The sequence below is a fragment of the Trachurus japonicus genome, chromosome 17, assembly GCF_045865225.1.
Source record: "Trachurus japonicus isolate A0001 chromosome 17, Traja_1.0".
Classification (NCBI taxonomy): domain Eukaryota; kingdom Metazoa; phylum Chordata; class Actinopteri; order Carangiformes; family Carangidae; genus Trachurus; species Trachurus japonicus.
The window spans coordinates 6,382,177-6,402,747 of NC_140923.1; the positions used below are offsets into that span (position 1 = coordinate 6,382,177).

General features: G+C 40.8%; 1 protein-coding gene across 1 annotated transcript; it reads left to right on the forward strand.

Moving 5' to 3' along the window:
- Nucleotides 1-8,078: 8,078 nt before the first annotated feature.
- Nucleotides 8,079-20,531, forward strand: gtpbp4 (GTP binding protein 4). Its single transcript, XM_085806041.1, has 16 exons — nt 8,079-8,150; nt 9,150-9,320; nt 9,412-9,515; nt 9,665-9,801; nt 10,620-10,720; nt 10,826-10,918; nt 13,866-14,057; nt 15,218-15,283; nt 15,381-15,581; nt 16,560-16,637; nt 16,935-16,986; nt 17,086-17,186; nt 18,213-18,410; nt 18,583-18,648; nt 19,559-19,702; nt 19,832-20,531. The coding sequence occupies exons 1-16, from the start codon at nt 8,103-8,105 to the stop codon at nt 19,982-19,984; spliced, it is 1,905 nt and encodes a 634-aa protein (XP_085662167.1). The 5' UTR covers nt 8,079-8,102; the 3' UTR covers nt 19,985-20,531.
- Nucleotides 20,532-20,571: the final 40 nt, after the last annotated feature.

Genomic DNA, 20,571 nt, shown 5'->3' on the forward strand with positions numbered 1-20,571 from the left:
TTCAGAGCTAAAGACGAGAAGCAGCTTCACAGCCTCAGAATGGAGAAGCGGACGTTTCCTTTCCCTTTCGTGTGCAGCGCAGAGATCGTCTACAGCGCGCAGATGGATCACTCACTCAGAGAGGAAAAAAATAAAATAAATAAATAATAATAATGATAAACAGTAGTAACTTCCATATAAATTGGTGAAATGATCTGCGGAATGTATCGATAATAATAAATTAAAAAAATCATTATTATTATAATTATTTTATTGTGTACAATTGTATTAATCTATTTATGGCTAAATAACGGGTTAACTTTGTGATTATGACAAAAAAAATGTTATGTTATGTTATGCTGTGCTATATTATGCTACGTTATGTTATGTTATGTTGTGTTATGCTGTGCTATGTTATGTAATGTTATACCATGCTATGTTATGTCATGTTATGTTATGTTATGCCATGCTATGTTATGTTATACCATGCTATGTTATGTCATGTTATGTTATGTTATGCCATGCCATGTTATGTTATGTTATGTTATGTTATACCATTCTATGTTATGTCATCTTATGTTATGTCATGTTATGTTATGCTATGTTATGTTATGTTATACTATGTTATGTTGTTATGTTATGCTATGTTATATTATGTTATGTTATGCTATGCTATGTTATGTTATGCTATGTTATACTATGTTATGTTATGCTATGCTATGTTATACTATGTTATGTTATGCTATGCTATGTTATACTATGTTATGCTATGTTATGCTATGTTATGCTATGTTATACTATGTTATGTTATGCTATGCTATGTTATACTATGTTATGCTGTGCTATGTTATGTTATACTATGTTATGTTATTCTATGCTATGTTATACTATGTTATGTTATGCTATGTTATGTTATACTATGTTATGTTATGTTTAAAGCAGAAGTATGCGATATTTTTGTGTTAATATAAGTCTTAAATAGTTATATCTTCCGACAGCAATCACTTACATAGAGTGTTTGGACCGAAACACGGGTCTGTCAGTCACTCTGCTCTGCTCTGAGCCGAGGAGAAAACATTTCTCGTATCCTACAAGTTTTATCCAATGAGGAGAGAGAACGGCATGAAGGGCTGTGTGTGCAGCCAAGGGACGCCGTGAATGTGGTGACGTAGGGACGAGGACCAATAGATCCATGACGAGGGCGGGGGCTGCTAACTCCATCGGCTGACAAGAAGTTATGGTGCGTTCAAGGCAGCCCGTAACTCATGTTTTTCCGACCTGTGAAGTGGTACCAGTTCGATCTGGTACGAGTTCACGGGTCAGAAGTTACGAGTGGCCGTTATAGTGACTTTCACCGGTAAAACAGGTCGGAAAAACACGAGTGGGTTGCCTGGAACGCTACAAAGTCGTAAGTCGTGACTTGAAGCTGTAATTTACGGTTTCAAAAGCCTGCCTGGAACGCAGCATTAGCCAAAACGACCGGATCGCTTACTTCTGCTTTATGTTATGTTGTGCTATGTTATGTTATTAGGGGCCTGGCAGCTAACCTATTGCATTTGCCAGTATTCTTCTTCTTCTTCCTAGGAAATCCTACTTCCCATGGTGGAAAAATCACCAGACTTTGCACCAGGGTCCAGTCCCGTTCCAGATATGGGATCATATCATATCTGTGTTATATAGTAATGAGACAGAGGACCAAAAGCCCCCCGCCCCTCCCAACATGGCAGCAAGACAATATTTTGTTGTCATTTTCATTCTTTTTGTGGTTGTTTTGTGTCACTTTAATCAATTTTAAAATCATTTTGTCACTTTATAGTCATTCTGAGTTATTTGCACCTTTGTGGTTGTTGAACATACTTTTGCATTTCGTTGTCTCTAATTTTTTTCCCCTTTTGCATCTCTTTCTGGTCATCATGTGTTCCTTTTTGGTTGCTTTATGTCAATTTGCCATATTTTTTTGTGCTTGTTTTGCATCTTTTTTATTGTCATTTTTTGTCTTTTTTAATCAGTGAAAATCTTGCAACTGACACCTCCGGGTTCCTCTGAACACTTGCTGTTTGTTGGTGTGTTCAGTAATCGATCCAAGCCCATCAATCATTCATTAACTCTTCACACACATCTTATTGATGCTTCACAAGATGCACTCTACAGCTTGGAAAAATACATTAATAGCCTAATCAAAAATGTTCTTATAACTGTCTTACTAAGAAGAAATGTTTATACCAGCGCTCTAGACTTACTTTTCCTATAGTGTGCCCTAACTTAAAATTTAAAGGGATAGTAGCATTTTTTTAAAAAGTGGGGTTGCATGATCTACAAATAGCCCCAAAGGGCTGGAAAAAATTATATTATAGCGAACAATGGAACTGTGTATTTTTTTTTTCACGTAAAACCTCTTTTACGCCGCGAAAATAGGCCGTTTCTTTGGGTCCATTCACAACAATGTATGTTGTAAATCTCTGGGCAGGACTATGGGCTGGCGTTGCTAACGGGAGGAGTGCAGAGTCGGCTACTGCAATTAAAGTACTTAGGGGCTATTTGTAGATCATGCAATCTCACTTTTTTAAAAAATGCTACTATCCCTTTAAGGAGCACAAGCAGAACATTTAGTGGGCGCACAACATAAATCGACTTGCAACGCAAATATTCACATTTTCTTTTCATTCATGATCCACACACACATTGGCCTGACACCTGTAGTGACAAATTCCAGATTCTTTGAGTTGCCCCTTCCACGTTTCACCAGTGTTAAAATTTAAGAAAAAAAAAAAAGTCTGTCTTAAATTTTAGGGGCAAAATGTTAGGGGCATTCTGGAGCCCTGATTTATTCTCTATAATTATTACTGTAAATAGTTAAAGGGGCAGAGGTCAACCTTCATGAAAGCTGCAGCTGTTGAGAGTGAATTTAAACATGTTTTTGTAGTACAATGTTTATTAAACTGCAGTCATCATAAATTATATTAATCTAAGGCAGGATTTATAAATTAAACATTACAAAATTACAGTTTCAAACAAAACTCTGTGTGGCCAAAACATTTTCAACATGTTGGGCTTTAAAAAGCTCAGCGGAGTGAGACCTCTTCTTGTTTTTCGTCTCTCTGGTGCAGCACTGAACCCGGAGCTGTCACACAGGCCCGAAGCCCCTCCCCTTCTCCCCCCTCCCCCCTCCTCTCGCACTCACAGCGGGCGGCTCTGATTGGTGGAGACTGGTAGTTGGGGGGCACGCGGACGACGCGGACCCACTCGTGATCTGATCCAGGGGAGTGGGTGTGGCTTAGAGAAATCTTCACCCGCTGATTGGCTGTTTCCTGATCACCGCTGATCACAACAAATATGGAGCTTATGGAGTTTTTTTTATTATTATTGTTTAATTCATGTTTCTTAAAATTAAAATAAATTAAAGGGCAACACAAAAAGAACAAATTGTTGTATTTTAAATTAAAAAACACAACAAAAATACACTGGAAAATTATAATGAAGTCAATGAATTTGGTGAATGGTAAACTTAAAAAAGAGAAAATAGAATATATAATTTAGCAGACAGCTTTACTGAGTAGTAACAACAACAATCATAACAACTCTAGTCTTTGCACAGTTTTTTCTTCTTCTATTGCACAGTTTATACATCATGATGCATATTTAATGGTACAGTTTTTTTTCCTTCTATTTATTATATTTCTAGTATTTTATCTCATCATAACACATTGATGTACTTAATTATTTATGGATGTATATAGCCTATATTTTTCCCCTTACTTTTCTTATCTCTATTTTATTCTACTCTACGTGCCCTTATATTATATTATATTATATTATATTATATTATATTATACATATGTCCTGCTCCATCCGGTGGTCCTGCTCCAGTCGGCGGTCCTGCTCCTCCTGGCGGTCCTGCTCCATCCGGTGGTCCTGCTCCAGTCGGCGGTCCTGCTCCTCCTGGCGGTCCTGCTCCATCCGGTGGTCCTGCTCCAGTCGATGGTCCTGCTCCTCCTGGCGGTCCTGTTTCCGGCGGTCCTGCTTCCAGCGGTCCTGCTCCATCCGGTGGTCCTTCTCCACCCGGCGGTCCTGCTCCTCCTGGCGGTCCTGCTCCATCCGGTGGTCCTGCTCCAGTCGGCGGTCCTGCTCCTCCTGGCGGTCCTGTTTCTGGCGGCCCTGCTTCCAGCGGTCCTGCTCCATCCGGTGGTCCTTCTCCAGCCGGCGGTCCTGCTCTACCTGGCGGTCCTGCTCTACCTGGCGGTCCTGCTTCCGGTGGTCCTGCTCCAGCCAGCGGTCCTGCTCCACCTGGCAGTCCTGCTTCCGGCGGTCCTGCTTCCGGCGGTCCTGCTCCATCCGGCGGTCCTGCTTCCGGTGGTCCTGCTCCTCCTGGCGGTCCTGCTCCATCCGGTGGTCCTGCTCCAGCCAGCGGTCCTGCTCCACCTGGCAGTCCTGCTTCCGGCGGTCCTGCTTCCGGCGGTCCTGCTCCATCCGGTGGTCCTGCTCCACCTGGCGGTCCTGCTCCATATGGCGGTGACACTCTACTCTCCCTGGAGGAAGTGTCGGCAGAACTGAGGAGACTGCGTCCTGGCAAGTCGGCTGGCCCTGATGGTGTTTCAGCCAGACTCCTTAAGGACTGTGCTGCCCAGCTGGCTGTGCCTCTCCGTACCATCTTCAACCTGAGCCTGCAGTCATGTAGGATCCCTCTTCTCTGGAAGACCTCGTGCCTGGTGCCGGTTCCCAAAGTGGCGAGGCCAGCAGGAATCAGTGACTACAGACCAGTAGCCCTGACTTCTCATATTATGAAGACTCTGGAGAGACTACTACTTCGCCACCTTCGACCTCAAGTGCAGCATTCTGTGGACCCCTTGCAGTTTGCATACCGGGAGAACATTGGGGTGGACGATGCAATCATCTACATGTTGCATCGGATTTACTCTTACCTGGATGAACCTGGGCGATATGTGAGACTGCTGTTTCTAGACTTTTCCAGTGCCTTTGACACAATTCAACCTAGTATTCTGAGAGGAAAGCTGGAGAAGATGGGTGTAGATCCAACCATCATCTTGTGGGTCTATAACTATCTTACAGAGCGGCCACAGTATGTGAGGCTGGGGAATTGCATGTCAGACACAGTGGTGAGCAGTGTAGGAGTACCACAAGGTACTGTGCTCTCACCTTACCTCTTCACACTTTTCACTGCAGATTTCACATCCACATCTGAATCTTGCCATGTTCAGAAGTACTCTGACGACACGGCCATAGTGGCATGTGTGAAGAAGGGACAGGAAGATGAATACAGGGACCTGGTGGGGGCGTTCACAGACTGGTGCAACAAGAACAAACTTGTTGCTTAATACATCAAAGACCAAAGAAATGATTATTGACTTTGGCAGGTCCAAAAGATCCTTACGGCCTGTGACTGTGGATGGGGTGGACATTGAGAGGGTTCAGTCATACAAGTACCTTGGAGTACACCTTGATGACAGGCTGGACTGGTCCGTACACACAAATTATGTGTACAAAAAGACACAAAGCAGGCTCTTCTTTTTAAGAAGACTCAGGTCTTTTGATGTATGTAATGTAATGCTGCGTATGTTTTATCAGTCTGTCATTGCAAGTGTTACATTCTTTGCTATTGTCTGCTGGGGTAACAACATCAAGGTCAGGGACAGGAACAGACTAGACAGGCTCATCAAAAAATGTAGCTCTGTGATGGGGGAGGGAGCGGAGCTGGTAGAGGCTGTGGTTAAGTGGAGGATGGGGTGTAAGTTGAAGACCATCCTGGGTGACCCCCAACACCCTCTACACAAAACCCTCTCAGGTCAGAGGAGCAGCCGAAGCAAAAGGCTCATCTCCCTGACCTGCAGAACAGAAAGATTTAAGAGATCATTTGTTCCTGCTGCAATCGTTTTATATAACACTTGTTAAAATGTATTTTTGTGTTCATCTTTTTTGTCATTGTTGTGTGAGCTACGGGACTAACGTGAATTTCCCTGCTAGGGATGAATAAAGTATTCTCTATTCTATTCTCTATTCTCTATGTGCGCTACACTTGATACTTGAATTTCCTATGGGATGAATAAAGTATCTCTAAGTCTAAGATTTTACATTTACCTAAAGAGGAACTATACAGGATTTTTAGCTCAACTCTGCTATATTTGTCCTTTAATTAACCAGCTCCAGAGTCCTAGTTCTGGTTAAAGCAATGACTAGTAACTAGTTCCAAGGCTCTCTGCCTTCCACCTAGCGTCTCTTGGCTGAAAACCAACCTTAAAGATCAGAGCCTCCGACCCAAATCTCTGACAGATAAGACTACACAGATATACACATGGTAACACTGTATATATCCACTGCTCCATGGATTGATTTCTCACCGGCTGCGTTGAAAACAAATGCACATGGAGGAGAGGAGGGTTAGCAACACATGAGGAGAAGCGACCGGACTTGCAGAGTTCTCCTTTAAATACACAGTGATATATTACATTGCAAATTTTAAATTAAAATTTAAAAGCCTAATTTAATTTAAAAAAAAAAATGTAATGATAAACTAGAGAATGCATTTCCTGAAGGAAATACGGGTAAATGCTGAAAGCTGGAAGCTGAATGAGCTGAATAAATTGCTGAAACAATTCTGAATTAAGTTAAGAAACTTCTGAATCAATCTTGAAGAGATGAAACAATTTATGAAGAGTATGAAATGGTTGGAAATCATTTGAATTGTTGAAGATCAGTATGAAGAAGTTGAAAGGCTAAAGTCTACTCAGATTTATTTAAAACTGACAGTTTGAAAACATTTTTGAACCATTACTAATATAAATGAAACAATATATGAAGAGTAAAAGTAACAAACTCACATGGAGGAGAGGAGGGTTAGCAACACATGAGGAGAAGCGACCGGACTTGCAGAGTTTCCCTTTAAAGCAGAAGTGAGCGATAATTTTGTGTTAAAGGGACAACGAGGAGTTTTGGAAAAGCGAAGCGTTTTCACACTACATTTATGAGCCTCCGCGCACACCGTAAAATTCTTTGACCGGTGCAAGACGGACTCATGTTTTCATTCATCAATAATTAAAGTCAGAGGTTCAAAGATGATCACATACCGTTTTAGTTCCGACCATAAACAGCGATTCAGCTACGTTATTCTCATGACTCGTTGCGAAACTGAAAGTAAAGAAACGCTGGTCGGCTCGACCAGCATCTCCGCCACCACTAATAATATAACGATAGAGACAGAATGATATATTTATCGAAAATGGGCCCATTAACAAGTGTGGGTAGCGGAGATTCATCCACATTAACGTGAGACTTTTTTATAACCGATTAGAAACTCCTCGTTGTCCCTTTAATATAAGTCTTAAATAGTTATATCTTCCGACAGCAATCACTTCTATAGAGTGTTTGGACCGAAACACGGGTCTGTCAGTCACTCTGCTCTGCTCTGAGCCGAGGAGAAAACTTTTCTCGTATCCTACAGTTTTTATCCAATGAGGAGAGAGAACGGCATGCAGGGCTGTGTGTGCAGCCAAGGAACGCCGTGAATGTGGCGACGTAGGGACGAAGACTGTTATGGTGCGTTCAAGGAAACTCGTAACTCGTGTTTTTCCGACCTGTGGTGTCGTACCAGTTCGATCTGGTACGAGTTCACGGGTCGGAAGTTACGAGTGGCCGTTATAGTGACTTTCACAGGTAAAACAGGTCGGAAAAACACGAGTGGGTTGCCTGCAACGCTACAAAGTCGTAAGTCGTGACTTGAAGCCGTAATTTACGGTTTCAAAAGCCTGTCTGGAACGCAGCATTAGCCAAAACGACCGGATCGCTTACTTCTGCTTTAAATACACAGTGATAATTTACATTGCACATTTAAAATAATTTAATAAATTAAAAAAATCTAATGATAAATAACATGAGATATTACATTCATTGTTTTTATTTGGCTTTATGATACAGAATATTTTACACTAAACCCCATTAGACATGAGCTCTCTAGCTGTAGTTACCATGTCTGACCTCCAGGGGGCGATGAGCAGCAGAAACAAACTTTTTTTTTTTCAGCAGCAGCCTCTTCCGGCGGTGACGTCACGGTGACGGACCTCGGAGCGTTCCTTTCCTCGTGCCGTCAGCGGACCCCAACGTGTCCCGACAAAATGGCACTTTACAATTTTAAGAAGATTATGGTGGTTCCCACCGCCAAGGTGAGTTTTTATTTCACGTGTTTGACATTTTATAAAGTAGTAGTTACGGTTGTTTTGTTTTTTTCCCGCGTCGTTGTTTTCGCTTTGAGAAAGAAACGGTGGAAGATAGAAAAAGACGAGAAAAAAACATGGAGGAGGAAAACACGTGTTGTGCTACTGCTGCTGTGGACAGACACGGAGACGAGCTGTGTCCTCCTCATGTGTCCATCTGCTTCAAATAATTTACATTTATTATATCGGATTTAACAAAGGAAGCGACTCAGGCTGTAAAACTGTAAATAAACAAAGCGACAGAAGAGTTTTCTTCACAGTTGACATGAACCCAGACGTGTCACATGGAGAAATCTTTAATATTAGGACCTCTAGATTGTTTTTTTCTGTAATGACACATGATTATTTAATGCATCGCTAATGATTTACATCAAACTCGTACAATAAACCAGATGATAAACTATTGTTTCCCCCCTTGTGTCTCCATCGGTGTCCGTCCATTTAAATACCGTGATGCGTGTTGATGCGAGTTGTGGGAACCAAGCTTTGAACTTTGAGCTCTGTCTCTCTATAACTCACCTGCCGAACTGACCCAAACATACTGTCTATACATGGACCTCACATTTAACCTTTATTATATGTTGTCTGCACTTTATTAACAAGCAGTTGTCTATTAAATTGTGTGATTTGCTAACGAGGTTTTGCAGAAAACTGTTGTTACACATGGGTTTGTCACTGAATATTCAGCACTGGTTCAAATGTGCACAGCAGCATTGTTAAATAAGCATTATCTGTAAGAGAACAGCACATTTTGTAGAGATCTATAGACTTACATAGTTGAGTAACATCATGTAGAAAGAAATGCAATATATAAGAGTAAAGGGAAGTATCCAAGTCCCATTGAAAATAAAGAAAACCAACTCGTTGCTGCAAATATATTTTAAAAAAAAAAGAAAGTATAATGTTAAAGTGTTGAGTCCTGACTGTTTACCTTTTGTCTCCCTGCAGGATTTCATCGACATCACTTTATCCAAAACACAAAGGAAGACGCCCACGGTGGTGCACAAGCATTACCAGATCCACCGCATCCGACACTTCTACATGCGGAAGGTGAAGTTCACTCAGCAGAACTACCACGACCGCCTCACGCAGATCCTCACCGACTTCCCCAAGCTCGATGTAAGTCTGCTGGACACTTCATTTTTTAAATTTGTCCAAATTAGTTTGCAATATTTCATTAATTATGATTATTTTCCCCCCTTCCCTTCAGGACATCCATCCGTTCTATGCCGATCTGATGAACGTGCTGTACGACAAAGACCATTACAAACTGGCCCTGGGACAGATCAACATCGCCAAGAACCTGATTGATAAGTGAGTTTGTGTCTGATCTTATGATGTTTTTTGTGACATTAATCACCTTTAACAGTTATTTGTCTCCATGAATAAGATCCCAACCCAAACCAGTGAACAAACACCACTTCTTCTTATTATTATTATCATTTTTTTTATCATCCCTGCAGCGTTGCCAAGGACTACGTGCGTCTGATGAAATATGGAGACTCTCTGTATCGGTGTAAACAGCTGAAGCGAGCGGCGCTGGGTCGTATGTGCACCATCCTGAAGAGGCAGAAGTCCAGTCTGGAGTATCTGGAGCAAGGTGAGAGATGGAGGAAATAAAAAATGTTGATTATTACTTTTAACAACATCTATGTCACATCTGCCCGTCCTGGGTGAGGGATCCCTCCTCTGTTGCTCACTAGGCTTGGGCGGTATCCAAATTTTGATACCGTCAAACTTCCTCCACATTTTACCACGGTATACGGTATTACCGTGACTAATTAAAAATGATAACGTAAGTGGCATTACCGAACATTGGCTTGTGTCTTCACCATTCAGAAACTGAATACTAGGGCTAAACATTATAGCAGACCAAAATCTCATTGGTCGATTGGTTGCAGGTAAAAGTAGGCTAAAACATATTAAACTAACTGAAAATTCAACCACACATAAGTGCTACTGGACATATAATCAATTTTAGACATTAAATTACTTTTATTTAATATTTAATCCTTATCTCCTGTGTAAGTGCATTGCATTTTTTCATGACGGTATTGAAATTGATACCGTTGCTATTTTTAAACACCTGCAGTATACGGTATTACTGTAATACCGCCCAAGCCTATTGCTCACCCTGAGGTTTCTCCAATTTTTCCCTGTTAAAAGGGTTTTCCATGGAGTTTTTCCTCAGTCGATGTGAGGGTCTAAGGACAGAGGATGTTGTTACGATGCCATGTGAAGCCCTTTGAGACAAACTGTTTGTGAAAACGGGCTATACAAATAAAATTGCCTTGTCTTGCCTTAGGCGTCAATTATCTAAAATGTGTCGTCATGTTTATTTTATTCTTCTCAGTTCAGAAGCTGCTTTAATACTTAAATAACCGTCTCAATAACTGTGTCTGTCGTCGTCCTCCTCAGTGCGTCAGCATCTGTCCCGTCTGCCGAGCATCGACCCAAACACCCGGACGCTGCTTCTGTGCGGTTACCCCAACGTCGGCAAGTCCAGCTTCATCAACAAGGTAAACGATGCGACGCCCGACGACACGTTATCAGCGTGTGTGACAGAAAACCCTCGTCGCTCTGTGAAGCGGTTAATGTGGTGGTTTTGTGTTGTTTTTCATCAGGTGACCAGAGCGGACGTGGACGTGCAGCCGTACGCCTTCACCACCAAGTCTCTGTTTGTGGGTCACATGGACTACCGGTACCTGCGCTGGCAGGTGAGACGCTGTTACATCACTCGCACGTCACCGGGGTCGTCGTGTTTTTGTGTTGCACGTTGGGTTGTCACGGGAACCGACACTTCCGTACCAAGTAGTGTTGTCACATACCGGTACCAACAAGCGTTTCGATGCTTATCGATACTTTTCCAAATAAAAAGAGAACACAAAAAATTTCATTATTGACTTTATTTTAATAGATATCTTATATAACATATACATCACCACAGTGACGGCTGGTATCAATGGGCTAGTGGGGCTAAGCCCTCCCTACATTACACAACAAAAGATGAGGAAAAAATATTATATATAGGCTATATTATATTCTCTAAATAACATACAAAAGATTGTTCTAAGTCTTAGTAAAATCGGAACTGGCAACAATATTAAAGCAGATATCATCGGCACGGCCGTTTCGGCTAATGCTGTGTTCAAGGCAGGCTTTTGAAACCGTAAGTTACAGCTTCAAGTCACAACTACGACTTGGTAGCGTTCCAGGTAACCCGTAGCTCGTGTTTTTACCGTCCTGTTGTCTGTGAAAGTTCCCTATAACGGCCACTCGTTACTTCCGACCCGTGAACTCGTACCAGATCGAACTGGTATGACTTCACAGGAAGGAAAAACACAAAGTACGAGTTTCCTTGAACGCACCATGAGTTAGCAGCCCCCGCCCTTGTCAGGCATCAATTGGTCCTCGTGCTACGTCACCACATTCACGCGCATCCCTTGGCTGCACACACAGCCCTTCATGCCGTTCTCTCCCCTCATTGGATAACACTTGTATCCCACAAGGAAAATGTTCTCCTCGGGTTACAGCAGAGCAGAGTGACGGAGAGACTCGTGTTTAGGCTGAAATACTTCATGTAAGTGATTGCTGACGGAAAAGAGGACTATTTAGGACTTATATTAACAAAAACATTCCACTGATATCTGCTTTAAATAGTTTCAAGAAAAACACAGGATATCTCTAAATGGGCTAATTTTAATCAGCCCCAGCTCACCGAGTCTGCTCTCATTCATTTTCCCACTGTGGATGATTGACAGGTGCCATGTCCCGCCCTCGCCATTGACTGACTGTTGGGGCTAATTTCATTCAGCCCACAGGCCGATCGGTTCTGACCAATCAGCAGCGGGCTGACGCAGGGTCAGTGATTGACAGGTGCCATGTCCCGCCCCCTTGGTTTACTTGTCATTGGGGCTAATTTCATTTAGCCCAACACCGCTGTTTTCAGACCAATGACAGGAACCGGAGGAAAAGTTGTGTTGTTGTGGGAGGGAGAAGACAGAAAACAGCGGCGCTAGGCGCTAGCATCACAGGTAGCATTACTTTACTGCTCTAAACTGTCTTTGCTAACATGAACGAAGTGGAGAATCTAGTTTCTAAACTCACCGGGAGCACCAGACTTAAATGACATGGCGATAACAGACCAGAAAGGCCGTAGATATGAGCTGCATATATCGTCTTTTTCTTTTTTTTAATTGAGCAATATCGTCGTGTGTGTGTGTGTGTGTGTGTGTGTGTGTGTGTGTGTGTGTGTGTTGTGTGTGTGTGTGTGTGTGTGTGTGTGTGTGTGTGTGTGTGTGTGTGTGTGTGTGTGTGTGTGTGTGTGTGTGTGTGTGTGTGTGTGTGTGTGTGTGTGTGTGTGTGTGTGTGTGTGTGTGTGGTGTGTGTATGTGTGTGTGTGTGTGTGTGTGTGTGTGTGTGTGTGTGTGTGTGCGCGATAACCAGGTGAAGTTTTTTTTTTTTTTTTTGGACTAGACCCTTCTACTTAATGCAGTGTGTAGGCCTAGTTAGTTGCTATACTTTTGTGAGATGGGATAACCCTAACTTTTAGCTGTGTTAACCATTTAATGGGTATAATTTATTTATTAGGCCACCCAACTAATTTGACCACCAGCCGCCACTGCATCACCACATAAAGGTTGTAGGATACAAGGAAAGTTTTCTCCTCGGCTTACAGCAGAGCAGAGTGACTGACAGACCCGTGTTTCAGACCAAACACTCTATGTAAGTGATTGCTGTCGGAAGATATAACTATTTAAGACTTATATTAAAACAAATATTCCGCTTACTTCTGCTTTAATTACTGAACTCTTCCTAAGTTGAAACATTAGTGTTCTGTTGTTTAAAAATAAATATCAACTTGTTTTCTTTGCTTTATTTGAGGTCTGAACACACGTATCTGTTCTGTTATTTTTTTGTATGAATTGTTATGTTATTGTTATTGCTATGAGCGAGTCTGAACAGCGCGTGGTCTCGCTTCGGCTGTACAGACCATAATACATCCATGATGGTCTGGACTAGAGAAAAAACAAACGCGTGTGAACATGAAACATACGAACTGAAAAATGAAACAATGTGTCATTTTTGCACCAGTTTGACTTGGAGGATAAAAGTAACGACTACATGACTTTCTGTTTGTGTTGAGCCACATTCACCATTTTAACTCTGTTCTTACTTCATGTTGCTGCTGCTCTTTAAATTCAGAGCAGTGTGAGACGTTGTTGAGGCACAGTGTTTTGATACTAGAAAGTTTGATGTGAAACAGTTTTTTTGTTTTTTTTAATCGAGTATCCTAATGAATTTAGAGGCACATCATGGGTTGTGTTCTGTTTTTGTTTTTTTAATCGTGGTATTGAATAAGTCTAGAATTGTGGAAATTTGCTGGTATTGGTATCGACGACTGAAATTCTGGTATCGTGATCAGCCTAGTTGTACACACAAGGAATTTGTAGCTTAGTGAAAAGAAAGAAGCAGGGTTAGGGTTAGGGTTACATCGATTAGTTATCGTATGTTTTTCCTGTTTATTGTTAAATTTCTGCTGCAGATTCTCCTACTTTCAGTTTAAACACCAGAAACCTGCTCACAGTTTTTAGTTTTATTTATTATTCCACACTTCGTCACCTCTGTGATTATAGACTAACCTGTGTGTGTGTGTGTGTGTAGGTGGTGGACACCCCCGGGATCCTGGACCACCCGCTGGAGGAGAGGAACACCATCGAGATGCAGGCCATCACGGCGCTGGCTCACCTGCGAGCCGCCGTCCTCTACGTCATGGACGTGTCGGAGCAGTGTGGCCACACGCTGCAGGAGCAGCTGGAGCTGTTCAACAACATCCGCCCGCTGTTCGCCAACAAGGTCAGAGAGACACCACAACAATAACAACACGTTGAAACATGTTCACTGCATTGATAATAATGGACTGGACTTTATTTCTCTTTATAATATGGTGGAAGTTTGTGAATGAAGTTTCTTTAGTTTCTTTGTGAATGTTTTGTTTTCATCTCGTCACTAAACCGGTTCGGTTTCTTATGAATTTGATCAAGTTTGGATTTTAATTCGCTGTTACTGAAGTTATTATTGAAGTAGAGTAAAAGTAAAGTGATGTTTCTTTCTTATCAGGCACAAATTAAAGGGATAGTTCAACATTTTGTCAAATTCGCCTATTGCCATAATCCCTCTCTTAGGAGTAGGTTCATTACCTTTAAATGTCAGTGCAAGCTGTTTTTAGAACGGTACTTTCACATTTCCCTCATCAAACTCATCAAATACACAATCCAACAACTCCAAAACGCTCTGGTGGACAAGTTGTGACCTGCACATTCACCACGCTATGAGATAATAATGTATAGTTATGTAATGACACATGAAGAAAATACTCGGAACTACTTTGCACTTTTGAAATCCCTCCGCCCAGCAGCCGTGTCTGGAATGTAGTTCCGGCTGCATTTCCCTCTAAAACAACTCTGTCTGGTAACGTTGTGTTATTATCTCATAGCGTGGTGAATGTGCAGGTCACAACTTGTCCACCAGAGCGTTGTGGAGTTGATGGATTGTGTATTTGATGAGTTTGATGAGGGAAAGGCGAAAGTACAGCGCGCCGTGCAGAGCTCACGTCTCTGCTCTGCCGTTCTAAAAACAACATGCACCGATAATTAAAGGTGATGAACCAACCTACTGCCTATAGGGATTATGGTGAGAGGAGAAATTTGACAAAATGTTGAACTATCCCTTTAAAGTTTGTTGTTGCGAACGCTTCTTTCTTTTTAGATGTTTAAACTCTTTCCACTGGTTTTATTTCTGTCTGGAGCCGAAGCCTGTGATTAAATAGATTTAAGTTGGAGTTCATTAGCACCTCATTATGAATCTAATCAGGGACCCTATTGTCTTTTTGTCCTACTTTGACCTTTTTCTTCTTTATTTTATTTTTAAATTAAGTAAAAATTAAGTAAATTATACAAAAACAACCGTATAAACTTGTGTAAAGTTGAGTTAACGCTGCGTCTCGCTCTCTGCAGCCTCTCATCATCGTGGCCAACAAATGTGACGTGAAGAAGATCAGCGAGCTGCCGGAGGAGAACCAGGTGAGTGGAGTGGAGTCACGGCGTCCGGAGGTTTTACTTCACGTCGCGGCTTCGTCTTTGACCGTTTTCCGTCTTTTTTTTCTCTCTCTGTCGTCAGAAAATCTTTGCGGAGCTCTCCACGGAGGGAATCTCTGTGATCGAGACCAGCACGCTGTCGGAGGAGGGCGTGATGCAGGTGAAGGCCGAGGCCTGCGACCGGCTGCTCGCGCACCGCGTGGACAACAAGATGAAGGGGAAGAAGGTGCACGACGTCCTGAACCGGCTGCACCTGGCCATGCCCGCCAAGAGAGACGAGAAGGTGAAGACGCTCACAGCTACACAACCAAGCAAAACAAAACACTGACACACAAATACACAAACACGGTGAGAGGAAGAGCCGGTTCAAACAGGAAGCAGGTCGTCGTCACGGTTCAGAAGCATTAGAAAAATATAAAAAATGAGAAACAGCAAAGACAGAATTGGGGCAGTTTGCAATAACATTATATATATTATCGGGCTGTCGGATGGTTAAAAAAATTAACTAGATTAATCGCATTATTATTCAGATTAATCGATTAAAATACTAAATATTATATACACTTATAATACTTGTATTTAATACATTTTTAATAATACACTTTATTTATAGAGCGCTTTTCAGGGAACTCAAAGTCGCTTTACAGACAGTAATTTCATTGCCTTTTGTCTTTTATCTCCTTCTTTATTAACATTTATCTGATTGTTGCTTTTTCTGTTAACATCAACCTGCAAATGGGACTGGAGACGGAAATCAACCTCGGTTATGATCTCATGCATGATCTATTATGATCTCATGCATGATCTATTTATCAATATGTATGTCCCTTTTTTTTCTCTTTTTTTTTAAAGGAAAGAAAGAAAAAAAATATGAATCTGAATTTAGCTTCGCAACAGACAAGATCGATTACGTTTGAGCTTCATCATCTGTGCTGCTTTTACCCTTGAGACTGATGATGTCATCACCAGTCTCAGTTTTAGAGGCTGAAACGTGAACACAGCAAAAGACGTGTTAAAAAACATACAATAATAAGTCTGTATCCTTTTTTTTTTGTTACTAAATATTTTAAGTTTTTCTCCAAAGTAGTATTGTGACATATACAAAGCAAATAAATAAGAGTAAGAGTAAAAAAACAAAATAAAATGACTGAACAAATGAATAAATTAAATAAAAATAAAGCAAAACAGGGCGTTTAAGACACGTAAATAAACTCCTGCATCACCAGTTAATAAACAGTTTGTATCTTCATGTTTGTCCCAGGAGAGGCCTCCGTTCATCCCTGAAGGAGCTCTGAATCGCAGGAAAGCCATGGAGGTGGACGCACCCAAACGCAAACTGGTACGTACGGTGTCCCCAGAGGTCCAAAAAAACAAAAAAAAAAGAGTCCATTAAATCCAGTACAAGTTTGAAAACATCTGGTTTTGTAGAAATGATCTGAATCTACAAAATAAAGTAAATCCTGATGACGTCCAGTGATTAAACATGAACAGTTTGATTTAAAAAGAGCCATTAGTTAATGTTTGTGTTGTGTTGTTTCTCTACATTAGTAGCTATGACTCTAATATTATATTAATATTATTATATTATATTAATTAACACGTCAGTAATAAAACATTTGACTGCTCCCGTCCACAGGAGAGAGACCTGGAGGTGGAGCTGGGTGACGACTACATCCTGGACCTGCAGAGTAAGACGTGTTTTCACCTTAATGACCAAACTGTGACGGTTAAAACTACAATCTTCCTCATGTCCGATGTGTTTTCATTTTTATTTTTATTTTTTAAAGAATACTGGGACCTGATGAACGAGGAGGAGAAGCAGGACACAATCCCGGAGGTGTGGGAGGGACACAACATCGCAGATTACATCGACCCTGAGATCATGAAGGTGAGTCTCTGCTCTCCGTCCTGCTCCAGTTTAATTAACATTTGTAATATCTGAGACATAATTTATATGTATAAGATTGTTTTATAACTTTATAAATGTATAAATACAGCTGTTGAAACCTATTCTCTTCATTCACTGGGTTAAATTAAATGAAGCAGCTTTTTTATTATGAGAAAGATTCATAAAACAGGAGAAACTGGCTTCTTCAGGGTATCTGCGGGGTCTTGAAAAGTATTAAAAGGTGATGAATCAATTTTGGGAAAATTAAGACCCTTAAAAAGTATTAAAAAGTCTTCTCACAGCTTTTTAAAGTCTTAAACTCGTGGACAGCGAATTCAGAAAAAATACCTTCAAAATTTGAGTCCTAAAAAGCATTGTAAAAGTGTGTGAATTTATTCATTTTATTAAAAAAACAAAGATGAACTGGTACATGAAAAAGAAAAGAAGATTATTGTCTTTGTTTTTTGAGAGTGGAGCAATGTTTTGTTTTGTTTTTGATAAAACTTTGCTGAATTCTGTTGTATCATAGTGGTCTATGGTCTTTATCACAAACTAAAACTGTTAGTTTAAAGTGTCACTGATGGTTACAGCTTGAAGTGGCGGTGAGGTATTGAAAAATATTGAGATGGTCTTGAAAAAGTCTTAAAAAGGTATTAGAATTAACTTCAAGATTCCTGTGTATATACCCTGTTCATATGAATAATTATTTTATCACATAAAAAGATTTTACTTAGTCTTATTTATAGACGGTTCTCATATTATCCATAAAGCACCTCTTCATTTTGATCTCCATGTCTCCTCATGGTAATTTAATTTATAGTTTGTGATGTGTGTGAATGTGAAACTGCCTCTAGATATTAGATTATTCAATCATGTCGGCCTTCATCGGTCTGGGCGCTTTTGAAAAGAAATATTTTCCCAGTTTAAATAAAGATGAAAGAAGTTATTAATAAGAGCTAAAGAGCCGAGTGATGAAATGGATGGAAATTAAATACACGTCGTTTTCCTCTTTTCCTCGTTTTCCAGAAACTGGAGGAGCTGGAGAAGGAGGAGGAGCTGAAGGAGCGCGCCGGCGAGTACGACTCGGACGAGGAGAGCGAAGACGAAGAGATGCAGGAGATCCGAGTCCTGGCCAAACAGATCCGCGAGAAGAAGCAGCTCATGGTCGTCGAGTCCAAGGACAAAGACGTGCACGGGCCGCGCATGCCCCGCACCGCCACCAAGGTGAGACAGGACGACACTCGACTCAGAGCTCGATTTTTAAACCAGCGATCGGGAAGTTAATATCTGATGTTTTGATTCGTTAATGCTGAGAGACGTCGGATAAGTTTCTGAAGCTTTGCTGATTCTGGATCAGTGAAAATATTAAGTTGTTTTGTGTGTTTGATTTGCACAGGTTGAAAGAAAGACACTAGAGAAGGAGATGGGCAGCCTCGGTCTGGACATGAACGACAAGGACGATGTAAGTTCTTTGACTCTGTGATATAATAATAATAATGTTATGTATTTCCTGTTATAATGTGAAAGTATTAAATGTTACAGTCGTTTAGCGGAGTTGTGTTGTCCAATGCCATTTTGTTTTTATCAGTCTCTCTTTATCAATCATATTATAAAGTTACAACAACAATAAGTTGAGACTTTTTATTGACCCCCCCATATGGAAAATTTCAATGTTAAAGCAGCAGGAATGTAAAAGAGACATTGTATACAGTTTTGTACAAAGTATTGAAGAATAATATATTTATATATATGTACAGTGCAGTGAAAAATGATTTGCCGCCCCCCCCCTCCTGATTTCTTACATCTTCATCAAACAAATGTTAATATTAGACAAAGCTAACCCAAGTAGCATGAATATAAAGTGCAGTTTTTAAATGATTTAATTTATTAAACAGAAAAAAACAATCCAAACTCACCTGGCCCTATTAAATAAATAATACATAAATTAAACCATCATTTAAAAACTACATTTTATATTAACTTGGGATATCTTTGTCTAATATTAAGTTTGTTTGATGATCTTAAACATACAAATGTGACAAATATGCAAAAAAATAAGAAATCGGGAAGGGGGCCAATACTTTTTCTCAACATTTTATATATATAATATATACACAGTGTTTCATGTGCAAAGGCTGAAATGTATTGCGCTATGTGTGTGTGTGTGTGTGTGTGTGTGTGTGTGTGTGTGTGTGTGTGTGCGTATGGATAAATGTACAGTTAGTGTATAAAGGTTGGTAATATAATGTCCAAGCTGTATAAATTCAACCAGTTGTGGGTAGTGAAGTCAAATGAAATGACAATGACAGAAGTGGTTAATGCTGATTTCTGATCGTTTTCCTCGTGTGTGTGTGTGTGTGTTTCTTTTTCAGTCTCACTACGCTGAACAGGCGCGACGATCCCGCAGCGTCGCTAAGAAACGCAAACGTGAAGCTTCGGCTCCTCCGACCTCCAAAACCCGCAGCCAGAGCGCCTCCCGTCCTCCACGAGACCAGTCCGGGATAAGAGATCCAAAGGTACGAGACTTTGTTTTTATTTTAACAGGTGGCAGAAGGCGATGTCGGCTTCTCTCCTGTCAGGATTTTACAGAAGATTGAGTTTCAGTGTTTAACGTGTCTTTTTCTTTTTGTCTGTTTCCTCCTCAGATGGCGAAGAAGGCAAAGAAAATCATGAAGAACTCCCAGAGAGGAATGAACCGCGATGGAAAGAAGGGAGAGGCCGACAGACACGTGTTTGACCTCAAACCCAAACATCTCCTGGCCGGGAAGAGGAAGTCTGGCACCAATGACCGCAGATAAAAAAAACAAAAAACTGTTCTTTTCTGGACTCTCGAGACCTTCACGCTCTTCTGAGGAAGAGTGTTTTAGTATTTGTGTCTTCATCTGCATTCATTTTCTCCAGCAGCAAAAAAAAAAAAGAGGCTGCAGCTGGGAAGATGCACCAATCCAATTTACATGATTAGTAATTATAATAATTATAATAATAATAGTTTGTCTTGTTTGTCAGCTCCCCAAGTTGAAGATCTACATGGAAAAAGAGACTCAAAAACCATCATGTTCATTAATATCTGCTTTCTTTTCACTGCATTTGTCGAGATCAAACTTTCTGATCCTGATTTACAGTGAATATGTGAAATATTATTCAGTTTTTAAACTGATTTGTACACAATTTCACAGTGTTTTTTCCTCTCTCTCTCTTGCCGATGGTGGTTAAAGGAAAGTTTTTATGCCTTACAGTTTATATATGGCTCAGAAATACTGGGTTTACTTTGGATAAAGTGATGACGATGATGCCTCCTGTACAAATCTTCATTAACAAAGGAGCCAAATAAATACATGAACTAAACCCTGTCTCAATATTGTGGTGCTTTTATTTTGAAAATTCA

Excerpts from the sequence above, each read along its gene's own strand:
- gtpbp4 (XM_085806041.1), top strand. The coding sequence starts at position 8,103 with ATGGCACTTTACAATTTTAAGAAGATTATGGTGGTTCCCACCGCCAAG. Across the intron at positions 10,721-10,825 it reads AGTCCAGCTTCATCAACAAG|GTGACCAGAGCGGACGTGGA; the intron begins GTAAACGATGCG and ends GTTTTTCATCAG. Across the intron at positions 18,411-18,582 it reads TGCCCCGCACCGCCACCAAG|GTTGAAAGAAAGACACTAGA; the intron begins GTGAGACAGGAC and ends TGATTTGCACAG.